This window comes from Quercus lobata, chromosome 4 (genome assembly GCF_001633185.2).
Source record: "Quercus lobata isolate SW786 chromosome 4, ValleyOak3.0 Primary Assembly, whole genome shotgun sequence".
NCBI classification, from domain to species: domain Eukaryota; kingdom Viridiplantae; phylum Streptophyta; class Magnoliopsida; order Fagales; family Fagaceae; genus Quercus; species Quercus lobata.
Genome location: NC_044907.1, coordinates 10363880 through 10387847, shown reverse-complemented (window position 1 = coordinate 10387847; position 23968 = coordinate 10363880). Strand labels below are relative to the sequence as shown.

General features: G+C 32.7%; 1 protein-coding gene and 1 pseudogene across 1 annotated transcript; one reads left to right on the top strand and one right to left on the bottom strand.

Moving 5' to 3' along the window:
• Positions 1–6591: 6591 nt before the first annotated feature.
• On the top strand, positions 6592–12788 carry LOC115986902 (serine carboxypeptidase-like 40). The gene is made up of 7 exons (XM_031110268.1): positions 6592–7073; positions 8230–8334; positions 8449–8723; positions 10499–10759; positions 11113–11324; positions 12055–12160; positions 12280–12788. Exons 1-7 carry the CDS (start codon positions 6701–6703, stop codon positions 12439–12441), a joined length of 1494 nt encoding a protein of 497 aa, XP_030966128.1. The 5' UTR covers positions 6592–6700; the 3' UTR covers positions 12442–12788.
• A 2114-nt stretch (positions 12789–14902) lies between these two features.
• On the bottom strand, positions 14903–18833 carry LOC115984569 (annotated as a pseudogene).
• Between the last annotated feature and the right edge of the window lie 5135 nt (positions 18834–23968).

Below are 23968 nucleotides of genomic sequence, written 5' to 3'. Positions count from 1 at the left end.
TCTGCCCATCCATTGAGCTTGTTTGGATGGGATGAGTTTTGAGTGATATCACTCAATTTTCTGTTCTCATCTTCCAAAACAAGTGGGTCCCACAGATGGATAATTGTTTGGCTTGGTTTTGGATGATTGTTTCCATCACTCAATTTTTTGATTTTTGAGTGATGAGTTATGGAAACTGAATACACATTTTAGGTATTTTCAGTTTCCATTACTTTGTTTTCAATGGCATTTCTGTAATTAAAACTACATACTGGGTCCCATGGTCAAAGTCAGCTGCAACTTTTGACATTTTTTTTTTCATTGGGTTCGATGAGTTTGGTTTCTTCATTTTTTTTTTCTTTTTTTTTTTCCACTAGGTTTGGTGAGTTTGGGTATTAGGGGTTGAAGAAAAAAAGAAGAAGGTATAAGCTGCACCAAGTTACAGGTATGGGGCCCACGAACAGTTGAAAATTTTGAGTGATGACAAGTTAAGTGATGGTGCCAAACGAGTGGGGTGTGGGAGTTGGGGTATTTTAAGTGATGAGTGATGAGTGATGAAAATTGAGTGATGAAAAAAAATTAACCAAACAAGCCATGACCGCCAAGCACCAGTGGTCAAAATTTCGATCATCATCCAACATTTTTCTACCATTTTAGTCCAAAAAAAAAAAAAAAAAAATCTTGGGCTTGAGCCTAAACAAAAGAAAATTATTTTGACAATAACTATGCTATATTTTAATACGCATATGTTCCGCACATTATATATTTGGGGATTCACACACCGTGATAATCATGTCATATATTTTCTTTTTGTAATATACTGTATCACCCATGTGCATTTTAATTTTCATATTAGCACAAAAGGTTAAAACGACATTGTCCATTAAAGTATGCAGAGCCATCATCAACAACTTAGGTGTGATAGCGTGAGGAGGACAGAGCTTCCATTTCTAGATACAATCCTCCGCCTCAAGGTGGAAGCTTTGCCAGTAGAAAGACGAGGAAGCGGAGATTAGATTTCGTACTTTAACAGAAAGCTTCATGTAGTTTTAGGCTTAAGGCAATAATTTTAAGTAAGACATTTTTTTATGTTCAAATTTTAATTCAATAATATTTTTTAACTTTTCACACAATAGAGACCAAAAGAGCAAAGATAAATTGTTTGGTGAGTAATAATGTAAGATTTTAAGTGGCTAATGTTGACAATTTACGGTGGAAAGAGAAAGTTAGTCGTTAGTAATGATTGGACACACTTATAATATATATATTTAAATAATTTAGAATTTCAATTGGGTAAGGTGGAGGATAGAGTTTACAAATTATTTAGTTTTTTTAAAACTATTAATTATAGTAACATTGGGGGCCTTTTTTTTAATGGACTACTTGGGCGTTCTAGGCAAGCCAGCCTAACTTCCCAAAATAAAAAAGTTAGGGGTTCATTCATGTTTGTGTTGATATTTTTTAGGTTTAAATTGGTAAATTCCATGACAACGTAATAATCATCAGGTTTATAACGTGTTACAAAATGTGTCCAAGATCAAATTGTCAAGATGTAACTCAAAGAAGACATTCCATTAGCATTTCGATTGCCTTTTGATCGATTGAACTCAAGATTTGAAAGGACTTTAATTTGATCGCTACTCAATTGACTAAAAGAATATTTTCGACAGCTTTTCGATTAATGCAACTTAATTGAAGTCAATAACTAGCCTACATTTTTGTGCCCTACATGAACAACATCTAAATGTACGTCATTAACACTCCTTATCAAGGTTTAAAGATGTTGTAGCCATGCATAACACATGAGAGAATCTATGACTGAGATTGATCAACCCGTGAGTTAATTTAGAAAGAAGATATTAATTTGCAAAGATTTTGCTACCATATTAGTGCTTTAAGGGTTGAAGCCATAGAATCATTCAACTAGTGTGTCACTCCAGTATTCAAACCTTCAAAGAGGGTCCTTAAAGTCAGTTAGAACTTAGAAGTTCTTATTGTGAACACAAGTGGGTTGCTTGTGAAGGGTTTCATGTAGTGTTGAAGCCAGGATTTCACTTCAGGGAGGGGCAAGATTTAAAGACAATTTCGATAATCATGTAAAGTTGTGTATACACTACTTTAATTGCTTTCAAAACATATATAGAATTTCGCCTTTTTCTTCTCTATTCTATAAATGGTTTAAATTTGAGTTCATAGCAGAAAGTCAAAATTTAAACCATTTGTCATCTCGGCGTACCATTGACATATCTTTTATTTACCAATATCAGTTTGTCACTTAGCTTTGTGATGAATTTATTGTGAAAATATTGAGACTATGGCTTTATTGTTGTGTATAAAATATAAAAGCCACAAACAATTGAAATTCCATGAAAAAAAAAAAAAAAAAGGATAAACTTTCAAAATTCCATGAATAAACATGCTGAAATTCAGGTACGAGATAAAAGTTTTTTTTTCAAAAAATAAAAGTGATAGTTTATGTTTAAAAAGTGTTGAATCTCTCAATTGTTTTCTTTAGTGTCAGAGTGTATTAAGTCGGGGCTGCCTTTTGTTTTATCATGGGACAAAACATTTAAGAGTTCTATACATAATACTACTACTAGACTTACTAAATCTTATTAGCTTTTTTAGGTGGAGTCGAAGGGGGGGGGGGGTGTTTGGGAATGCCCCCCTGGCTCCGCCCCTAGTTTCATGTATAAAAACTGAAAAGTTCAAATGTTTTGAAACTGTTGTGGGTTGTAGCTGTGAGTTCGTCTATTGGATAGCATTTCGAGTCAAAGGTTTTGAACTAGATTTGTAACTTTTCTTCCTATAATCCTATATTGAATATACTTAATTAGGGTAGATTACCCTTAGAGTTTTTTTTTTTTTGATTGCTTTTGTTTTTTATTTTCTTTTCTTGAAGTGGTTTTCTTCATTGTAACTTCTTGTGGTTTTGGCTTACTTCACATAATTGTAATCACTCAATTGGCATAATGGACTAATAATTAATTTATTCACTGCTTACTTAACAAAGAGGTCTAAATAAGATTTTTCAATAATGTTGATATTAAATACAAATTAAATTGACCAAAACTAAGTTTAATAAAACAAAATTTTTATAATCTTTTATACGGTTGTTACAAAGGCATGTTGTAATTTGTGGAATAAAAGTGGCATCAATGATAAACTCATATGAAAATGATGTTACTCCAATTATAAATGTACCACCCCAACAATTATAAAACAAAAAATATATATTAAATTTGTATTTCTAACATTACTTTAAATTGTGTTTGTGAATTTTCTTCTTCTTCTTTTTTTTTTTAAAATTTATTTTTTAAATATGTGCATAACATAGACTTAGCCCAGCATACTACCTACTAATCATATGTTCCTGAATTATAAGGAGGAAATTTTTTACGGCAAATTGCATGTCTTTCAATGTGAAATGTAAAAGAGCATTTAAAATGACTCAAGTATCATTGAAATAATCTGTAAGATAATCACCTAAGTTGTTCCAATGCGATATGTGAGCAAGGTGAAGCAAGTAAAATTAGTAAAGTTAGAAAATTCTTCAACATATCACCCTAAAAGTTAGTCAAAATAAAAAACCTAGGCTTGTGGTGTGGCTTGTCCTTTCATCCTCTCACCATGAATGTTGACAAAGTCAACTACGCGTTTTACACCCATAGCATCCTTATTTATGAACATACAAAAAAACAAGTTCAAAATCGTGCCGTAATTTTGGGAATAATTTTGTATGCATTCGGTGTGTACATACGTCCTTCGGCCCATTAACAGGGTGGGTTTCACACTTATGGGCCCCATTTGTCAGCGAAACAAAGGTCTCATGCGACCAGTCCATGCAAATTGTGGTCCTTCTTGCTTGAGCCTAAGCACACTTTGTTAGCCTCTTAAACCAATGTATTTTAATTATTTTTACAAAAAGTGTATTGATTCTCACATATTTTTTATTGTATATCATCCATACACATTACTGATTTTACATTTTAAATACAAACATCAATGAAAAAGGGAAAAAAAATCACACGTGATGAGTGCCTTACCAAAAAAAAATTGCATCTTTGACATAATTTGATCTAAAAATGATTTTTTTAAATTAAAAAAATGCATCTTAGAAAAAAAAAAAAAAAAAAGAATGTATAGTTTTTCAACAAGACAGTCATTTACACATTGTATTTTTAGTCTCAATGTGAAAAGCAAGATTCTCCCTTTCCCACCAATGCACAGGAAAAAGATAACTAGGATGGCTTTTAATGGCTTTTTCCCATACCGACACTTTTATATTATACTTTTATTCCTTCAACACAGACGAAAGAAAGTTGCTTTTGGGCCAAATTGGCCAATGAAAGAGTAAGGGCATGAGACTATAGCTACGCCATTATTCGCATCAATCTTGTTTTCTACTCTCTATGGGCCCATGGTGACTGCGACCAACTTACGGATGGCAGGTAATCATTCTTCACTGTTCTAAAGATAACACTGTGCAGACCTCAGTTCGTGAATCATGAATGATGGGCCAGGTCAAATTCTCCATTGCTAATTATCTGTGATATATAGGAAACTAAAAAGGGTAATATTTTAAAAAAGAAAAAAAGAAAAAATCTGTACAAAATATAAACTTCAACGCATATAACTTGTGTCTAGTGCTTTTTTTGTACTGCACACACCACGATTGAGACATGCATCAACACCGTAGCATGTCTAGTGCAAAAAAGTACTAAATACAAGTTGTATTCAAAATTCAAAATTCAAAAAAAAAAAAAAAAATACATATATATATATATATTCAGTTGAGAATTACTTATAATAAATTGAAAGGAAAATAATGGGAAATAAATAAAAATAAGATAAAATATATACAGACAAATTCTCTCTCTCTTTTTTTTTTGGGTCCATGGTGATAAATGATAATATCACAAAAACTCTAGCACTCTCCTCTCTGGCAACACACACAAAATAAAAGTGAAAGATGAAGAGGGATCCAGCTACTAGATACTAAATAGGGCTCCCTCGATCTTTTTTAGACAATTATTTTTAGTGGAACAATTTTGGTTACATTATTTTTTAAACTTTTTTTTTAAGTGATTATTGTGATGAAATAATATTACTTTCATATGAGCACATCATTAATTTTATTTATTCATTTATTTATCAAACGCTAATCATAATGGACCATATCTAGATGTGAAAAATTTTGTACTTTAAAATTATGGCTTTGAGTGCTCTTCCCATGAGTGGCACTTCATGTTTAAAAAAATGATACAAGAGAAGTGTTTAAGTAAAATCATTTGTAACTTAGACTTTATTAAAGGATAAGGAGGAATTTTTTAAAGCAAGGGCCCCTCCCTTCAACTATTTTTGAGAGCCAGCGGAGGGTTTTTGTTTTCTTTCTTTCTTGTACTTTATTAAGAAAATAACATAGTGGATTATTGCTAGAGGACTAAACTATGAGAGGTTCACTTTTTGAAAATAACAAAGTGGGATGTGGGGATGAATACTTTAACATGATTGTTGTTTGAATGTATGCATTTGGGTTGAGATCCGATCTGATGTAATAGTTAGGATCATTATACCATGTTATACCTTTTTAAATAATTGTGATTAAAAATATTTTTAATCTTAGTCATTCGATCAAAAATTTTTTTTCTTATAACTTTATAACATATTTATTTTTTTAAATTTCTCTCCTCACATAAAAGGTGGTATTGCACGATGCAATAGCCCGAACATAAATCTTTAGGCATCCTATATTATCCCATAAAAATAAAAAATAAAAAATAAAAAGTATTAAGTAGGATGTGGGGAAGAGTAGGTCAATGAGAATAAAGTGTTCCAGCGTGTTGACACGGTGATTGATTTTTGTAGACTTATGGGATAGTTAGTGGAAGCTTCATTTTTTTGTTAAAACAACAAAGTGAATGATTATTGGAGGTTTAGTTTTAATATGATGACAAAGTTGATGGTTTGCAAAAAGTACCACACACCGTGACACACGTTCTTGTAAATTGGCTGGGAAAGTTCATAGTGGAATTGACTCATTGACTTAAAAGTTAATGCTTGCCCCAAGTATTGTACACGGTTTTATAAGTATTCTGATAAATCAGTATGCAAAATCAAAACATTAAATAAACACTATTTTCTTTTAGGATGTGCTTAAATAATTTTTCAGCAAATTTACCAAATTATTAAATAAAAAATGAAATTACCTTATTGGTTGTCATTTTAACTTCGGTAAATAAGTAAAACCCTTGAGCAAAATAAATACAAATCACTTGTGAGATGGGTAACTCGAGCTTTAGTAAAATCCATAAAGTTTTTAAAATGTTAACAGTTTGAGTAATTTAGATTTTTCCATATTATCAATCAATTAAATAAACTTTAAATTAGTGTTATGCAATGTTTATTTAGATGTTGATGATGATATTGAAAATTTTTAATAACTTATTTAGCAACCAACGGTTGAGATTATAAGGTAGAATTAGTCTACGAACTTTAAGAGAATCTTATGGTTAGTTTGTATATACATTATTTTTATCATATTAAAAAAAAAAAAAAAGTCCTACAATCCTAACCCTACATATACATTGAGATTTATCCACTTGCAATATTCTTTCTCCTCCCATATAATTAGCCAGTTTGGATCATAGCCCGCCATCTATTTTCCTTTTCTTTCTTTCTCCATCTGTTTGATTTCTGTGAAGAAAGAAAAAGAAAAGAAATGAACAGTAAATCTTTGTATTGTATTCTTTTATTCTTTCTCAGCCTTTCATGCTTCCTTTCTCAAACTCATGGAAAGAAGGAAAGGCACGGTTTGGACTATCTTTACAAGGCCAGGTTGAAGAAAAATTTTGGCGTGGACACAAGTCTTTTCAAGGTGACTGATCATGTCAATGAAGCCAAAGTTCATCCTCAGGTTGGGATGAAGCAAGAAGATAGGATTGAGAGATTGCCTGGACAACCACATGTGAATTTCTCTCAATATGGTGGCTATGTCACAGTAGATAAATCAGCTGGTCGAGCACTTTATTACTACTTTGTTGAAGCACATCATTCTAAGAATTCATTGCCTCTTCTTCTCTGGCTCAATGGAGGTACTTAATCTATTTCTTGTCTTCAAGTCAATGTGACCAGCACAATTTCTGTTTTTTTTTTCCTGGTCTTTTTCTCTTTTCATCTTATTTGTTTCCTTATATTGAGTTAGGGAGTGATATAGTATGGATAAGAATACATGAAAATAGCACTTTAATAAATTGATGCAGCATAAAATTTCCTTTGAAAAATAAAGACACCAAAACAGCTTTTTCACATTCTCTCCTGACTTACTGGATATATATTTGGTTCTCTGGTTGATCACATGTCCTCTACTCAAAGACAACATCCTGGTACTACTTTATATTTCTTAAGTGCATGAACTAGAATTCTAAGTGATGATATGGGATTCAAACCCCCACTCTTACCCAACACCACGCAATTCTTTTGGGGTGAAACTTTAGAAGAGACACTTGGACTAAAGGCCATGGATAAAGTGACCCTTTTTCAATGATATTATAAACCCCCAACCCGCAACAACCCCACCCCCCCCCCCCCCCCTTTTTTTTTTTTCAAATTATTGAAAAAATAATTGAATGATGTACTGTTTTTCAAACTTTATGCGTGTGGAACATAAGGTTTTTGGTTCAAGTTGCTCAACCAACATTTTAAGACCATGTTTCAATATATATTCTCTATCATTACCTAATATGTGGCTTGGAAGACTATACTTATCCGAGAGATTAATCCAATGCCCTCAGAACTCTAGGCACTCACAATGAAAAATATATTGATCGTATGATTTAATAAAATTATTTATCATATTTATCCTAGTATAGTCAAGATGGCCTTGCATTTTGAGTTATATATTATTTTGATCCCAGGGAGTTTTTAATGGAGATATCAATTGAGCTATAAAATTCTTGGGCACTACATTTAAAAAAAAAAAAAAAAAATTTTAAAAACCCTTGTACGTAAATGGGATTATATTACTTTATTAGCATTTGTATATTGAGATTATTAAAGGCACTTGCATACCATTAATTTAAAATAAAAAGAGACATGTAAAATATTATATAACATAACTTTATTATTTTTAAGAACATACAATATTATATATACATTATGTGCCACCTGGATTTTTTATTTTTATTTTTTTAGAGAAGATGCCACCTAATTAATACTATTAATTAATGACAAACCTTTATGTATCCACAGGTCCAGGTTGTTCATCTTTTACTGGAGCATTGGTAGAGCTTGGACCATTTCGTGTGCACAGTGATGGCAAAACACTTTATACAAACAATTTTTCATGGAATTATGGTATGCTTATCTAATTATTATTATTATTTGCCAAAAATTCTAAATTTATTTATTTTTTCTTTGTCTAAAATTGAAGCTAAATTTTATCTTAATTTGGAATTTTCTTTTCTATAGCTGCAAATGTTCTGTTCCTTGAGTCTCCGGCTGGTGTAGGATTTTCTTACTCCAATACAACATCAGATTATGATAAGAGTGGGGATAGTAGAACCGCAGCAGATAATTATGTGTTTTTGGTGAATTGGTTAGAGAGATTTCCAGAGTACAAGGATCGTGACTTTTATATTTCAGGAGAAAGCTATGCTGGACATTATGTTCCTCAACTTGCACATACCATTCTCTACCATAACAAGAAAGCTAACAAGACCATTATCAACCTCAAAGGAATCATTGTACATCTCTCTCCCTCTCTCAAAGTAATTGCAAGTTTTAAGAGTCTAAGGGAAATAATTGGATGTCAAACCAAGTGTGGTTATAATCCTTATACTTTTCAAAATAACTCTCTCTCACAAAGTAATTGCAAGTTTTAAGAGTCTAAGGGAAATACTTGGGTGTCACACTAAGTGTGGTAATAAATTCCTTATGTGTACTTTTCAAAATGAAGAAATACACGCAATAATTGGAGGAGTCCAAGGGAAATAATTGGACGGGACAATAAAAGTAGTTATAAATCATTTTCAAAAACAAATAATGATTGAAACTTAGACGTTAAAGTAGATATTACATTTTACTAAATAATACATTTTTAATACTTATTCTACTAAACTATGAAAATATATACTTATCCCCTTAACTATAGGAATGAATACTTTTTTTTTCCGGATAAGAACGAATACTAATTTAATCTATTACTTATAAGATTATGTAAAAAATATTATACGAATAATAGTTTAGAAGGGTAAATGTGCACTCTCATAATTTAGGGAGATAAGTGTTACACAAATAATAATTTAAAAAAGTGCCTGTACAGTTTTATAATTTAGGAGGTATATATAAAATAAAGTACAGTGTACTAGAGTAAAGTATAATTTTTGTGAAGTCAAAATCAATGTTGTTTAGTCCTTTTCTTATCTCGTAAATTTTTATGAAGGAGAAGAAATATGGTGGTCACAGTGGGTCCAACACGGCTTGGCTAGACTATGACAAACATTAATGTAGACCCAACCCAACGAAGTTCCACGTTCTTTGTGTCTTTATCTCTTATTTTCTATAGTCTCTATAGACTCAATAATAAGAATCGATGACTTAGACTGCAACAATAATTTTTTTTTTTAGTGACCATATGAGTTACCGGACTAACAAAACTTTTATGTGATTTACATGGTCTTTTTATGTTCTAGTCCTCAAAGTTTCTTAAGTATAAAACTTAGTCCTTTTAAAATGACTAAATTTAGTCCTTGGAAGTTAAAATTAAAAGGACTAACCAATAAAAATAAAAATTCACTTTAAAGACATGACTTAGACTATAACAATAACATTTTTTTAGTGATCCTATGAGTTATGGACTTACAAAAATTTCATGTGATTGGTGTTATGATTTTTCTAATTTGCTAAAAATAATCCTCTTTAAATGGTTAAAAATAAAAGGACTAATTTTAGAGCATAAAACTGAATGAGGTTAAAATTGTTAAAGAAAGAAGATAAAAAGAACCCTATGATTTAGGGAAGTGAGGGAAACAATAATGTGGTTCCCTAGGGAGGCAAAGGTGGTTATATTTAAAATAAACTCATTAGTTGTTAACTAAAACTATATTGTAAAGGATTTAAGTCAAAAATAAAAATCTTCTGTCTAATGTTTTGTTTCTTGTTTTATATTTCATTAATCACAACTTATCATTTATTTTTTATTTTACTTATCTTGTAAAATAACTAAAATTTTAAGTGCATGACATACTAGAATTAGTGAAGCATAAAATGGAAAAAAAAAAAATTTTGAGAAGGAGGATTTCTATTATTTGTTTATGAACATGTTTTTAAACTTGTTTGTTTGTTTTTTTTCCCTAAGTATGACTGTATTTTTGAGGAGGAAAAAAAGAAGAAAAAAAGAAGAAGGAAACAACATCTCAATAGTATCTTTATCTTGCTCCCATTAATTTCCTTTATAATTATGTTTCACGTGTTATTTTAATATGCTTTCTCATTGATTTCTTATTCATAATATATGCAGATTGGAAATGCAGTAATCAATGATGAAACTGACGAACGAGGAATGATAGATTACCTTGGAAGCCATGCTATCGTTGCGAACGAAGATGTGTATCAAATACACAAATACTGTGATTTTTCACCCAATGCCACCACTCAATCTCGTGAGTGCCAAACATCCTATGAAGCTCTCGCAGATAATATTATCGACATCAACATCTATAACATTTATGCTCCCTTGTGCTTCTCTTCCGATGTCACAACTCGACCCAAGAGAGCATCTGTAAGTTGATCGACATCTTTTTCTAAAAAAAAAAAAAAATAGAACCGCAAATTATTACACAATTGTGATGTGATAGAGTAAGAGTAGAGAAAAAAAAAATGGTGGTTTGATGTGTAAGTGAACCCCCCACAGTCCGTCATGTTAGAGTTGTTAAAAAAAATTGTGAAATAATTTATAGTCTTAGAACTATTTTTTCTATATTTGTGTTGCTAGAGTCTAAATTAGAAGCTTAAAAATCATTTTAAGGGGATGCAAATTTACCCCATTTCTTTTATTACATTATATAAATGTTACGTTCACTGCTCTTAGAAAATTTGAAGTGAATGGTTTTGTTTTGTTATTTTGTGGTGCAGATACTAGAATTTGATCCATGTAGTAATAACTATATGTATTTTTATCTGAATCGACCTGATGTTCAAGAAGCCCTTCATGCTAATGTTACTAAACTCACACATGACTGGGAACAATGTGGTGATACCATACAAGAATGGACCGATAGCCCGTCAACCATTATTCCCCTTTTGAAGGAATTTATGGACAATGGAATTCGAGTGTGGATTTTTAGGTAAAGATGGCATAAGGAATTAAAATATATAGTGTATTTCAACCCTTATTTAATTTTTTCTTTTATAGTATTATCATTATCATCTTGATAAAAAGGAAAAAATATCATCGCCATCGTCAAGTTACATATGGTGAAATTCTTTGTTAATGATACACCACTTATTGCTCATGGCATTGCATTTTGAAACCATACTTTTTTCATGGTGTAGTTTTTTTTAAAATCCCACTTTTTATGTTTTTTTAGGTATAGCCTTTTCAAACAGCTCATTTTCAATATATATATATATATATATATATATTTAAGTTGTACCAAATGGACCTTTAATAAGTTTAATTATATTAACATTTTGAAGATATCACCATACGTTGCATTATGCATTTTCATTTATGTTAATCAAATGTTATTTAACATTTGATTCATAATTTCATGATATATGTATATTTTTAAAATACACAAAAATTTGATATGTAAATATTTTATAAATGTGATAGTTATTACTCTCTAATTATCTTGATATTTTGTAAACATGTAACATGACAAGTGATATAATATTAATAACAGCTATACAAAATACTTAATATTCTCAAAGAAAAAAAAAAAGCTATACAAGTTTTTAATTGAACCTAATTGATTAAAACAGGGGTTGTGGATCATGCTTGAAATCATTATACCTTTGAATATACTATCAAATTAAAAAATCTCAAATGAGTCTTTATTGGATGAAATGCAGTGGCGACATTGATGGAAGGGTTCCTGTTACTTCAACACTATACTCTATAAACGAAATGAAACTTAGTGTAAAGACTACATGGCATCCTTGGTTCCTCAATCAAGAGGTAACTTCTTTTATTTATATATATATATATATATATATATATATATATATATATATATACATACATAGATTTTCTCGGGTTCCTCAGTTTGAGAGCTAAATTCTTTGTTGGTGTCACAGGTTGGTGGCTATACACAAGTGTATAAAGGAGACCTAACATTTGCAACAGTAAGAGAGGCAGGGCATCAAGTACCAAGCTATCAACCTGCAAGAGCACTTTCTTTGATCAAACACTTCCTTAATGGCACACCTCTTCCTAATATTACTGCATATAAGAACTAATTTCTTTTACTCTTCTTCCCTTTTTTTTTTTTTTTCTCGTGTTGGGCATTCTATCGATTTGTTTAGGATTTAACTAAGTGTGAGTTTGGATAGAGCTGAAATTCACTTTCAGCTGCGTTTGCGTCAAAATCAATGGGTCCCGTGCACTATTCATGCGACCCACAAGTACTTTTTTAGCAAAATTTTAATTAAAACTAGGTTTCATGGTACTATTCACATATTTAAAAATTATTTTGCTACAGTATTTTCAGTTTTCAGTTTTCAGCAATAAGCGGTATCCAAACAGATCCTAAATTTGTTCATATATATGTTTTCTAGTGCTAATATTTCCTTTTGAGTTTTGATTATGTTCGATACCTTGAATTATAAAAAGTTATTAGCAAGTTGCTGTTTAGAGCGCAAAGCCTAAGTTATTTATTTATTTATTTTTTCTCTACACAATTCAATATGCATTTTGCATTTTATTCCAACATCTCCAACCATGTATATCTACCACTATTCTTTCAACAAATTCAACAGTGTTTAGTTCAAATAACACATACTCCTTTTTACAAGAACAAAGTTGAGAAGGTGAGGTTGGATTCAGAAGGCAGTAGATGCAAGTAGGATTTATTGAAAAAATAAGCTTTGTGTTGTTGATCGATCCCTTATCTTATCATTTGATCTTCTAGATTAATTTAACATACGAACAATTGTAATGTAATGCAAAATTGTAATTTTGACTGTGCAATCTTACAACATTTTGTTGGCCTTAAATCTAGAAGATCAAATGTTCGTCAAGAGTCTTGCAGCTAAATTGGCACCTCCCCATATGCAAGGTGTTTGGGGTGATGGGGGGAAAGATTCGAGCTGTTTGTGTGCTTCAATCAAACCATTGCATTAAAAGTTATGGTCAAAATAAGCCTTAATACTTAATGTGCATCTTTATGATTAAACTTGACCACGTGCAATTACAATTAGTTAATTAGTCCAGTCCACCTATGATGGTGTTGCGTTGTTTTATTTTGGGAAAATTTTGTAAAGAAATTTTGTATTAGGGTAATAAATTTTGAGTATGAAATAAAAGATTCTTACAAACAAAATCAGAAAAAGAAAAAGTTTGACAAAAATTTATATTTTTTTAGAGGAAAAAAGCTTAAAATTATACATCTATATATTTTTTAAAAAATATTCTGGATTTAAAAAAAAAAAAGTTTGATTCTTAAAAATAAAAATTTCAACACTTAATGGAAACATTTAATGAAAGTTGACAGAGATGCTTTAATTAAATAAACTTGAACGTTAATAACTCAAATAAATGAAAATAAAATTAAAGGCCTAAAATGAATTCTAATTAGGTTTAGAGGATGCAATTTGCATTTTTACCCTATTATTTTTATTTTTGTATTTTACAACCCGTGTTATATCAAAGAGTCTTTGACATGTGTATTTTTCATTAAAAAAATATTCAATGTAGTTGATAATTGATATTTAATAGTATTATTCAATGGCAACAAATTTTACCTAACATTTAAACAAATCCCGAATTTTATTACAAACATTTTGATGGATTTATTAGAAGAAGATGCTGTGAGTTTGGTTCTAAAAATTGAAAATAATCATAATAATTTAGCATTATCATGTAAAGAAAAGTGGTAATTGAAAATAATCAAACGATTTTTTTAAAGAAATAAGCAATTTTTATTCAACACAAGCCCAATGAGCTGCTCCCAATTATAACGTTTTTAATATTTTATTTCAAATAAATTTGAAGTTGAAATTTTAATTTATAAATTTTTTTTATCATTTTTAGCCTCTATCTCATCAAATTCCTCAATTTAAAAAAAAAAAAAAAAAAAAAAAATCAATGGACTGAAATAGACCAAAATGGACTGAATGAGTCAAAGTGGACCAAAATAGACTAAATTGGACCGAAAGAACCAAAGTGAACGAAATGGGCCTAAGTGGAACAAAATGGATGGAAAGAACCGAATGGAAAGAAGTGGACTGAATTGGACATTCCAAAATCGACCAAAAGGACCGTCGTCGACTGAATTGGCCTAAGTGGACCTAAATGAACAGAAATGACCGAATGGGCCTAAGTGGACCAAAATGGACTGAATTGGATCAAACTAGACCGAATTGGAACAAAATGGACCGAGGTGGACAAGAAATAGACCGAATTGAACTGAAAGGACTGAATGAACCGAACTAGACCAAATAGAAAGAAATGAATTAAAATGGACCAAATTGGATGAAAATGCTAAGTTTCATATTTTAGATATTACTAGTCGCCCCGAAAGAGTGCCTTTGCAGTTTTATTATTACATTCAGTTGTTACACCTATCTAACTTTAATACAAATTTAATGGCTCAAAAATTGAGTAAGAATCCTCTCCCTGGGAAAAAGGTATCCTCACATGCTCCAGCTTAAGATTTCCATTTAATTTGGAAGAATTACTAGAAAACAATAAAAACAAATGTTAATATTTAAGTGTTTTTAATGGTGGAATTTCCTTGAGGTTGATAATGGTGTTGTTAGCTTCTTTATTATGGTGGAGAATTGTATATCCAAGCTCCGGAGCATGATGGCCAGCATAAATTCTCCAGCAATATATAAGTCTCGATTCTTGTACTTACGAAATCTTTCTAACCAATTCAACAAAAACACATAATTATTTGTTGTAGTGCTATCACCCCCAGTCTTAGTATAATAATCCGATGTTGTATTGGAGTACGAAAATCCTACTCCAGGAGCTATTATAGGAGACTCAAGGAACAAAACGTTTGTCGCTGATAGAAGAATTTTCAGAACAAAGTAAATAAATTAGATTGATTTTTTTAGTTGTGGTAAAATAAAGTAAATTAAATTTCTTACATTAATTTGAATAAAAACAATTACAAAATAATTGTTAATATTAAAGAATTATACCATAATTCCATGAAAATATGTTTCTGTAAAATGTTTTGCCATCACTGTGCACACGAAATGGTCCGAGTTCTTGCATTTGCTCCGAAAGCAGGAGATGAACAATGATAACCTGGGAAGAAATAAGAGCATTTAATTTTAGGTGGTAGATACTATAGGTATATAAAATATTTCTTATCTTTTTTTTTTTTAATTTTTTAATTTTTTATAATATAAATATTTCTTGTCAATTTTACATTTTTATATGTTGTGAGATGTAAGGACACAATTTTGTAACGAACTTAACAGTATTGGGCTCGCACGTAAAAGGCCCAGACAATATGATTTTTAGAACGTGGGTATAAAGAACTAGGTTAACTGTGGTCTCTCATCCAAAGATTTACTCTCAAGAATGTTCAAGGTTTAAAGCTGGTATTATGAATGTTTTTTTTTTTTTTTTGGTGACTAGTGCAACTCCCTTTTTCTTCTCTTACTTTCTTCTTTTTAGTTTCTGTTTGTTTTTTTTTTTTTTTTTTTTTTTTTTTTTTCTCTCCCGATCCCTTTCCTCAGGTTCTTTTTTTAGTTTATATACTCCCCTTTGCGTTCTATCCTTACCGCACACGTGTAGGTTGTGTCCGGAGGATTTCTTTCTGTCCCATCTGGTACCTCCTGGAACTTCCTATGGGCAACTGTAAGGCTGCTTCCTTACTGTTCAGGTATCATCTCCACATTAATACGGCCAGAGAGTTGGTTGAGAGGTCATTAATGCGGAGGCAGCTGTAGTTACAGATATTTGTTTGCCTTATCTCTTTCATCTTTAGTCGGCTACTCTATCCTTTGTGGTGACCTAATTCTGAGATCTGATTGCAGTGAGACCACGTCCTGATCATCCTCGGACGCGATCGTCCTTGGACGCATACTGCCGAGGAGCATGGTGTCCTCGGACGGGTTTACGGCCTCGGATGGGCCACGGGCCCAACAATCCCGAACCAATTCTGAACCCTATGGGCCCATCAATCGAACGGTCCCCACATGAGATATAATAAATTTGTGTTAGTGGGTTCCAGTTACTTCAACTCGTAAAACCTCAAATGGTTAGATAAGAGATTTAAGATTCAATCCTCATCTACACAAAAAACCGATTAGTATATAGGTCTGATGATAAAAACTATCATTAGGAACGGATGTCATAGGTTAAAACTATTTTAAAAAAAACTTGTATTATTTAATTTACATATCTAATTTTTTTCAAATTAAAGATTTAAGTACCTTTGATATTTCCCATAAAAAAAGTGTTTTTGATATTATATATTTGAAATTTAATAATAATCCTAATAACTAGGATTTTTTTTTTTTTTTTTAATGAGCGATATGGAATATGGATATGGCAAAAACATTCATATAACACATACATTAAGCCACTTGTTTCGAACATGTGGACGTGTAAAAAAGAACTTTAATTTTATGCTTGTCTTGATCTACGATGCACCGTTTATTCTAAGAACCATATATAAATAAAAAAATTATTTCAATAATATAATAAAAGCTAGTAAAAAGATACAAACAAATTATTTAAATTTACATGAAACATGTGCATCAAGTAACACCGAGTTTATAATTGATTGTAAATTTTTTTTGAAATAATTGATGATAAAAAAAATTAAAAATAACTAATAAACTCCTTTAAAATTTCTTGAAACTTTTGAAAATCAAGTTTTGTGCAGATTATACCTCCATTAAGCCAAAGAAGAAGAGGCAATGATTCCTTGGAATGTTGAGCTTCGACAAAATAGTAATAAAATGCACGACCAGCAGATGTGTCCACAGTGACATAGACATCACATTGAGAGAATTTCACATAGGGTTGTCCAGGCAATCTCTCAATCCTTTTTTTTTTTCCTTCAATTCCTCATGAGGATGAATACAAGTTTTGTTGACATTTCGAGAATTGTCTACAGAATTTTCTTGCTTGTTTCCATGAGTTTGAGCCACAAAGCATGAAAAAATTAGAAGTATAAAAGGACCCAACAAAAAGGTGTGTTCACCATTGTGTTTGCTTTTCTTTCTCGTCAGAAACTAATTAACAAAGGATACAAAAAGAGAAGGAAAGGATTTGGATCCAAACTAGCTGTTTATATAATATAGTTGAACAAAATATTGTACATTTTTTAGCAGAATGAAGGGTTAGGATAGGGTTTTTTATTACTCAATAATTAATGATTATGTCTATATATGGATCGTTTTGAGTATGATCACAAGGAAATTTTTATTCTAAATGTATAAATTTCAACAAGCATGAAGGGCTTGGATATGGATTAACTAGCTAGCACATCCATCTCTATTGGCAGGAAACATTCGGGGGTCAAATCCTCTTAAAAAAAAAAAAAAACCTTTCACCTAAATCAAAAAGGGAATTTCTACTTTGTTCTTGGTCATGTCAATCTTGGTTTTATATTGGTTTGTTCATCTCCGTTAGTAATCTAACCATTAAATAATAGATTAATGGTCAAATTACCAAGAAATCATCAGGCACTTAACAGTCAAATACTAATAGAGATGTGGGTACGTAGTGAGGCTAATAAAGAAAAAGAAATTAAACGTGAGCTTATTAGGTGATGTGATATTACTCAAAATTATGTTATAACTTTTTTTTTTTTTTTAGATGTATAAGTTATGCTATAACTTGCATGTGTGTTTGAGTCAAAATTGATAATTTTATATATAATATATTTAAAATTAATAATTTATTATAGTAGGAAAATTAAGACTCTTATTGTTCATTCATACAGAAGCATACTTGTGGGATTTGTTTTGATTAATAAATTAGTACCACCATATATAAAATTCTTGATTCCATCCCTAGATTTTTTGTTTCACCTATTTCTGCACACTACTTTTTTTTTTTGATAAGAAATAGTTGCATTTCATTAAATTATAGAAAATAACATAGCATCCTGAGAAACAAAGGATGCGATGAAAGGTGGACACTCTTCCATCCATGTTACAAAAGAGTCAATATTCTTAGCAAAAACTGCCAAAGTATGAGCTGGTCGATTCCCTTGTCTCCCCATGTGTGATGATTGGAAAGTACGAAAATCACGTAGTCTAGAACAAGTTCTTGAGACTATAGTAGAGATAGAGATTGGGGCATCAATGGGATTCTCAATAGCATGACATACAGTAGTGGAGTCAGTTTCAAAAATGACATCTACAACCCCTATGTCCCATGCAAAAATAGTGGCTTCATCTAGTGCCTTAGCTTCTGCTTCCCAAGGACCCAAAGGGAGAGGGAGGCACTTGCTTAAGGTAGCAAAGATTGATCCAACATGGTCTCGAATGATCACACCGACTCCAATCATGTCGAGGTGGGAGAAGACTGCAGTGTCCATGTTGACCTTGTACTGGGGGAATGTAGGTGGGACCCAACGACCATCCGTGGCTTTCTTGAACTGGGTGGGCTGAAGGTGAGCAAGCTGGTATTCCTGCAGTAGTGAGCGAGCTCTCATCAGGATTTCATGCGCTGTTTGGCGAGCTTCCCCTAGTCGTGTCTTGTTGCGGCTGAACCATACACTCTATGCCGTTGTGATGACAAGTTCAATAAGTTTGGTGCCCATGTGTTACTTGAAAAGAAAATGCCAAAGGAAGTCCATGAAGTCTCTGTGGTTGATCCTGTTTTTATCGAACGATATATACGAGAGATTCCAAACATCCTTAGCGATAGTGCAATCCCAGAACAAGTGTCCAATAGTTTCTGGTGCAAGAACGTAGGCTTCACAAGTGGGGTCTTCAATGACTCGTCTATGGTAGAGGTTGGCTTTGGTAGGAAGGATATTTTTGCATGCTTTCCAGGTGATGAGTTTAATCTTGTTAGGGATGTGGAGGTTCCAAATCTGGCACCAAAACTGGTTTTGATCGGTGTCATGGGATGTTTCTGCCAAAACTGAAGTCTGGGTCATGGACAATGCCACTTTATATGCGCTATTGACAGTGAAACGCCGCCTAGGAGTGTATGCCCAAATCATGCGATCTTGTGGTTTATGGCAACTTAGTGGAATGCTAAGGATGTAGGTGGCATTGTTGGGAAGAAAAATTTGGTTGATCAGATTGATGTTCCAATCACCACTGTTCGAGTCAATGAGAGAGTCTACCATTGTGTTTGCTAGAAGTAAGGCAGGAGGTGTTAGGACTCAGAAAGTGGAGGGTCTTGGTAGCTAGTGATCAGTCCAAACTCCAATGGATTTACCGTCTCCTACCTGCCAATGGTAGCCTGATTGCACAATAGATTTAGTGGACGAGATATGCGAACGATGGTTTTTGTGCCCAACTTCACATGTAAGAAATCTGTATTTGGGAAATAACGGGCTTTAAGTACTCTATGAACCAAGGAGTGGGAGTTCATCTATAATCGCCATCCTTGTTTAGCTAAGAGAGCTAAATTGAAGGTCTTGAGATCTCAGAAACCCAACTCACCCTTTTCCTTTGGTGTGCACATTTTTTCCCAACTCAGCTATGCCATTTTATTTTTACCATCCTTTTGACCCCACCAAAATCTTTGAATCATCCTAGTCAATTCATCACATAGCGAATCAAGGAGCTTGAAAACACTCATCGTATATGTGGGTATGGCCTTTGCAACTGCTTTGATGAGAACTTCTTTACTTGCTTGGGATAGCAGCTTTTCTTTCCAACCGGAGAGTTTGTTGTCAAGCTTTTCTTTCAAAGCCCTAAAGGTGTGCTTCTTTGATCTACCCACTAAAGATGGTAGGCCCAGATAAGTCTCATGCTGTCGAATAACCTCCACTCCAAAGCGATCTTTAATCTCTTCCTGTGTGTTGTATGTGGTAACGAAGAACTTCAAGATATGTCAATACAATTAACCCCAAATTTAGTTAGATATGTATGAGTTGGGCCACTCTTTGGTCCATCTAGGTTACATTATCGTATCACCTACTTTGGGTTAAAAAATTATTAATATATTGTTTATTATGATTAAGTGGTAGAGCTGTTAAATGTGATCATGATTTTGGCACTTGTGGTTTATATTAGGTTTTAAAACTTTTAAACTAAAGTATGAAGAGAATGAAAAAGAAAAGAAGGAAAATTTTAATTTTAAATAATTTATTTTAAGGATTTTTTTTTTTTTTTGGAGAAAGAGGTAAGTAAATTTATTGAACTAAATCAGATCGGAATACAGCATCCAAATCATTGGGTAGCTCTTCTATCCATACATCAGTATCTGTAGATAAAACTGCTTTTCTAGCGAGGGCATGTGCCAGTTTATTACCCTCTCTACGTACATGAACAAAGGAACAACTTGCTAAAGATGAGCTAAAACAACGAATCTCTTCGATAATATGGCCAAACAGAGAACGGTTGGGACCACGTGCGTTGATGGCTTGAATGACCCGTTGGCAATCACCTTCAAAACACACTTGGAAAAGCAATAGTTCTTTCACCAGGATCACAGCTCTACAGGCCGCAAGTGCTTCAGCATGCTCCACGGACTGGGGTCTAGGAATTTTTTGACTCAGTGCCCCCATGATGTTACCAGAACTGTCCCGGACCACCACCCCAATCCCAGCTAGCTCACTATCATAAAAAAAAGCCGCATCAAAAGTAGCTTTATACCCACCCTCTGCTGGTGGTGACCACTTGACACGGGGAGCATGGTGCACAGGATTTGAAGGTCGCTGATGAACCTCGAAGAACTCCATAACCAGCTCTTTTGCTCTTTGATATATCTCCTGAAGGGGCCACGTGGGTTGGCGTTCACGCAGCTTGTTTCTACGCTGCCAAAGACACCAGGCGATTGTTGAGAAGAGAGCAACAAAGAAAAGAAAAAAAATCCTTAAATTAAATTATTTAAAATTAAAAATTTCCTCTTTTATTATTATTATTATTATTTATTTTTATTCCCTTCATACTTTAGTTTAGAAGTTTTAAAACCTACTATAAACCACAGGTGCCAAAATCATGATCACGTTTAACAGCTCTATCACTTAATCATAATAAACAATTAATAATTTTTTAACCCAGAGTAGGTGATACGACAATGTAACCTAGATGGACCAAAGAGTAGCCCAACTCATACATATCTAACTAAATTTAGGGTTAATTGTGTTGACATATCTTGAAATGAATGAAATGTTTAATTTCAAAAAAAAAAAAAAAAAAAAAGAAGGTTCTTCGTTATTACACTCACCTTCATTTTAATTTGAAACAAAACAATTACCTCCCCTTAAATGTAAATTATTTACTCTAATCTCCACTTAACAACTAAAAATTACTTTAAAAATCACAATAAAAAAAAAAAACTTTAATAAAATTCTCAAATTTCCAATTATATATAGAAGACGGATGATAGATTAAGTGGATGATAAAATAAGAAATTCAAGATTTTTTAAAGTCTTTATTGAACCAACTAAGGGAGATCAAAGTAAATACTTTGCATTTTCAAGAGGGAAAATTGTCTTATTTCGAACTAGAGGAGAAGTGATAAGTGTGATAATGGAAAACCTCAAGTAAGGTCAATGTAATCTTCCCACATATTTGTAGTCTAATAATGATGGAGGAAAGACATTCATGACATGGTAAGGCTAAAACAAAAGTTGAAAAACAATTAACAATCACGAAGTAGTGATCTTTGTCAATTTCCATAGCAATTGGAGAATGACACTATACAATATACATTCAATTATTACTATATACTCAACTTTCCAATAAGAGAGTGAGAGTGAGAGAGACAAACAATGATTCCCTTGAGGTTGATAATGGTGTTAGTTTCTTCATTCTGGTAGAGAATGGTATATCCAAGCTCTGGAACATAATGGCCAGCATAGAATTCTCCAGCAATATACAAGTCTCGATTTTTGTACTCAGAAAATCTCTCTAACCAATTCAACAAAAACACAATTATCTATTGTAGTGCTATAATCCCCAGTCTTATCATAATAATCCGATGTTGTATTGGAGTATGAAAATCCTACTCCAGGAGCTATAATTGGAGACTTAAGGAACAAAACGTTTGCCACTTATAGAAGAATTTTCAAAATAAAATAAATAAATTAGATCGATTATTTTAGTTGCGGTAAAAGAATTAAATTAAATTTCTTACTTTTGGATAAAAATAATTATAAAATAAATGTTATTAAAGAAATATACCATAATTCCATGAAATATGTTTCTGTAAAGTGTTTTGCCATCACTGTGCACACGAAATGGTCCGAGTTCTTGGCATCTTGCATTGCTTCAAAAACAAGAGAAACAACGCGAAGATGGGGAGAAATTAATAATGGTTAATAAACAAATACGACCATATAATTGATTAGGTGGCAACTAAATTACGTATTATTATTGTAAGGACCCGATTTGGGTTCCTAGCCCAACACGTGGATGGACTTAGGCCCAAGAAGCCCAAAACAATGAATTTGTAGAGAAATGGGTTGGAAAACTGGGCTTTAGTTGGTCAAACAACGAGCTAGATAGGCTTGATGACAAAAAGATAAAAATAGACAACTGTAAAATGAAGAAAGAACGTTGTCGGCGAAATCCGAGGACAATGGTTCTTATATAATATTCTTAGATAACGTTACAAGTTTGATTGTGGATTGCTACAGTATTTCTTCCCTCTATTTTTCGATCCCCCATCTTACTCCCTCTCCCCCATTTTATACTGTCTTTTCCTCCCATTTCCACCTTCCATGTGCATTCTAGATGGTTGATTTGGATCCTTGTTCCATTAGCACTCCCCACAAGTCTTCATGTAGTAGCTGTAAGGTTGAAACCCACTGTTCAAGCATCACCTCTACATTAATGCGGTTAGAGAGTTAGTTACAGTGCATTTAATGCAGAGGCAGCAGCTTTTTTCTAGGATATTTTAGGACCCCTGCTTATCTGATGTCTCTGCAATGCCTGTCTGCTCCAACTGAATTTTTGGGATCGTCATTTTTACTGATATACCATCTCATAGGACCTTGGCTCTGTCTAGCCGAGGACTCCTTCATCCTTGGTGCACTCTCTGGAGCTATCATGACCAAACCCCGCCTTTTATTTATCAACACAGTCTCCTCTGACGAAGACTTCTCCTCCTTGGGCTACAGGCCCAATATACGGATAGATAATGAACCTCTGGGCCCAAGGGCCCTACAATAGCCCCTCGAGATTCTCTTTTCTGGCTCCTCGGGAAGAAAGGAGGATCTCGATGTCCCTAAATTAGCTCCGTGCCCATTTCGCCCTTCTTTTGCTTATGAAGACGCCTTTTTGACTACCTAAGACACGCTCCTGGCGCTGCAGCATTCGAGATACGTCCTCATCCAAGGACACCTTTATTCTTTTTGTAAGTCTTCTTGAACTTTTACTCTTTAATTTTCTACATATTCCTCTTTTCTTCACATTCTCTCCTTTTCTCCTTGGTTTTAACTTCCTTTCTCAACCTTTTTAGTTTTCCCAGCATTTTCTAGAAATGGGTAGATTTAAGAGCCTAGTAGATTCCGAGGAAGGGATAGAAAGTTTTAGGGCTCATTATAGGATTCATTAGGTACTATAGTGAGGGTCAATGACATGAGGATAGGCAAGTCGGGGAGGTAGTAATCCCAATGATTGCCTTCATAGAAGGAGAGATGAAAATCCCTATGGGTGGAGT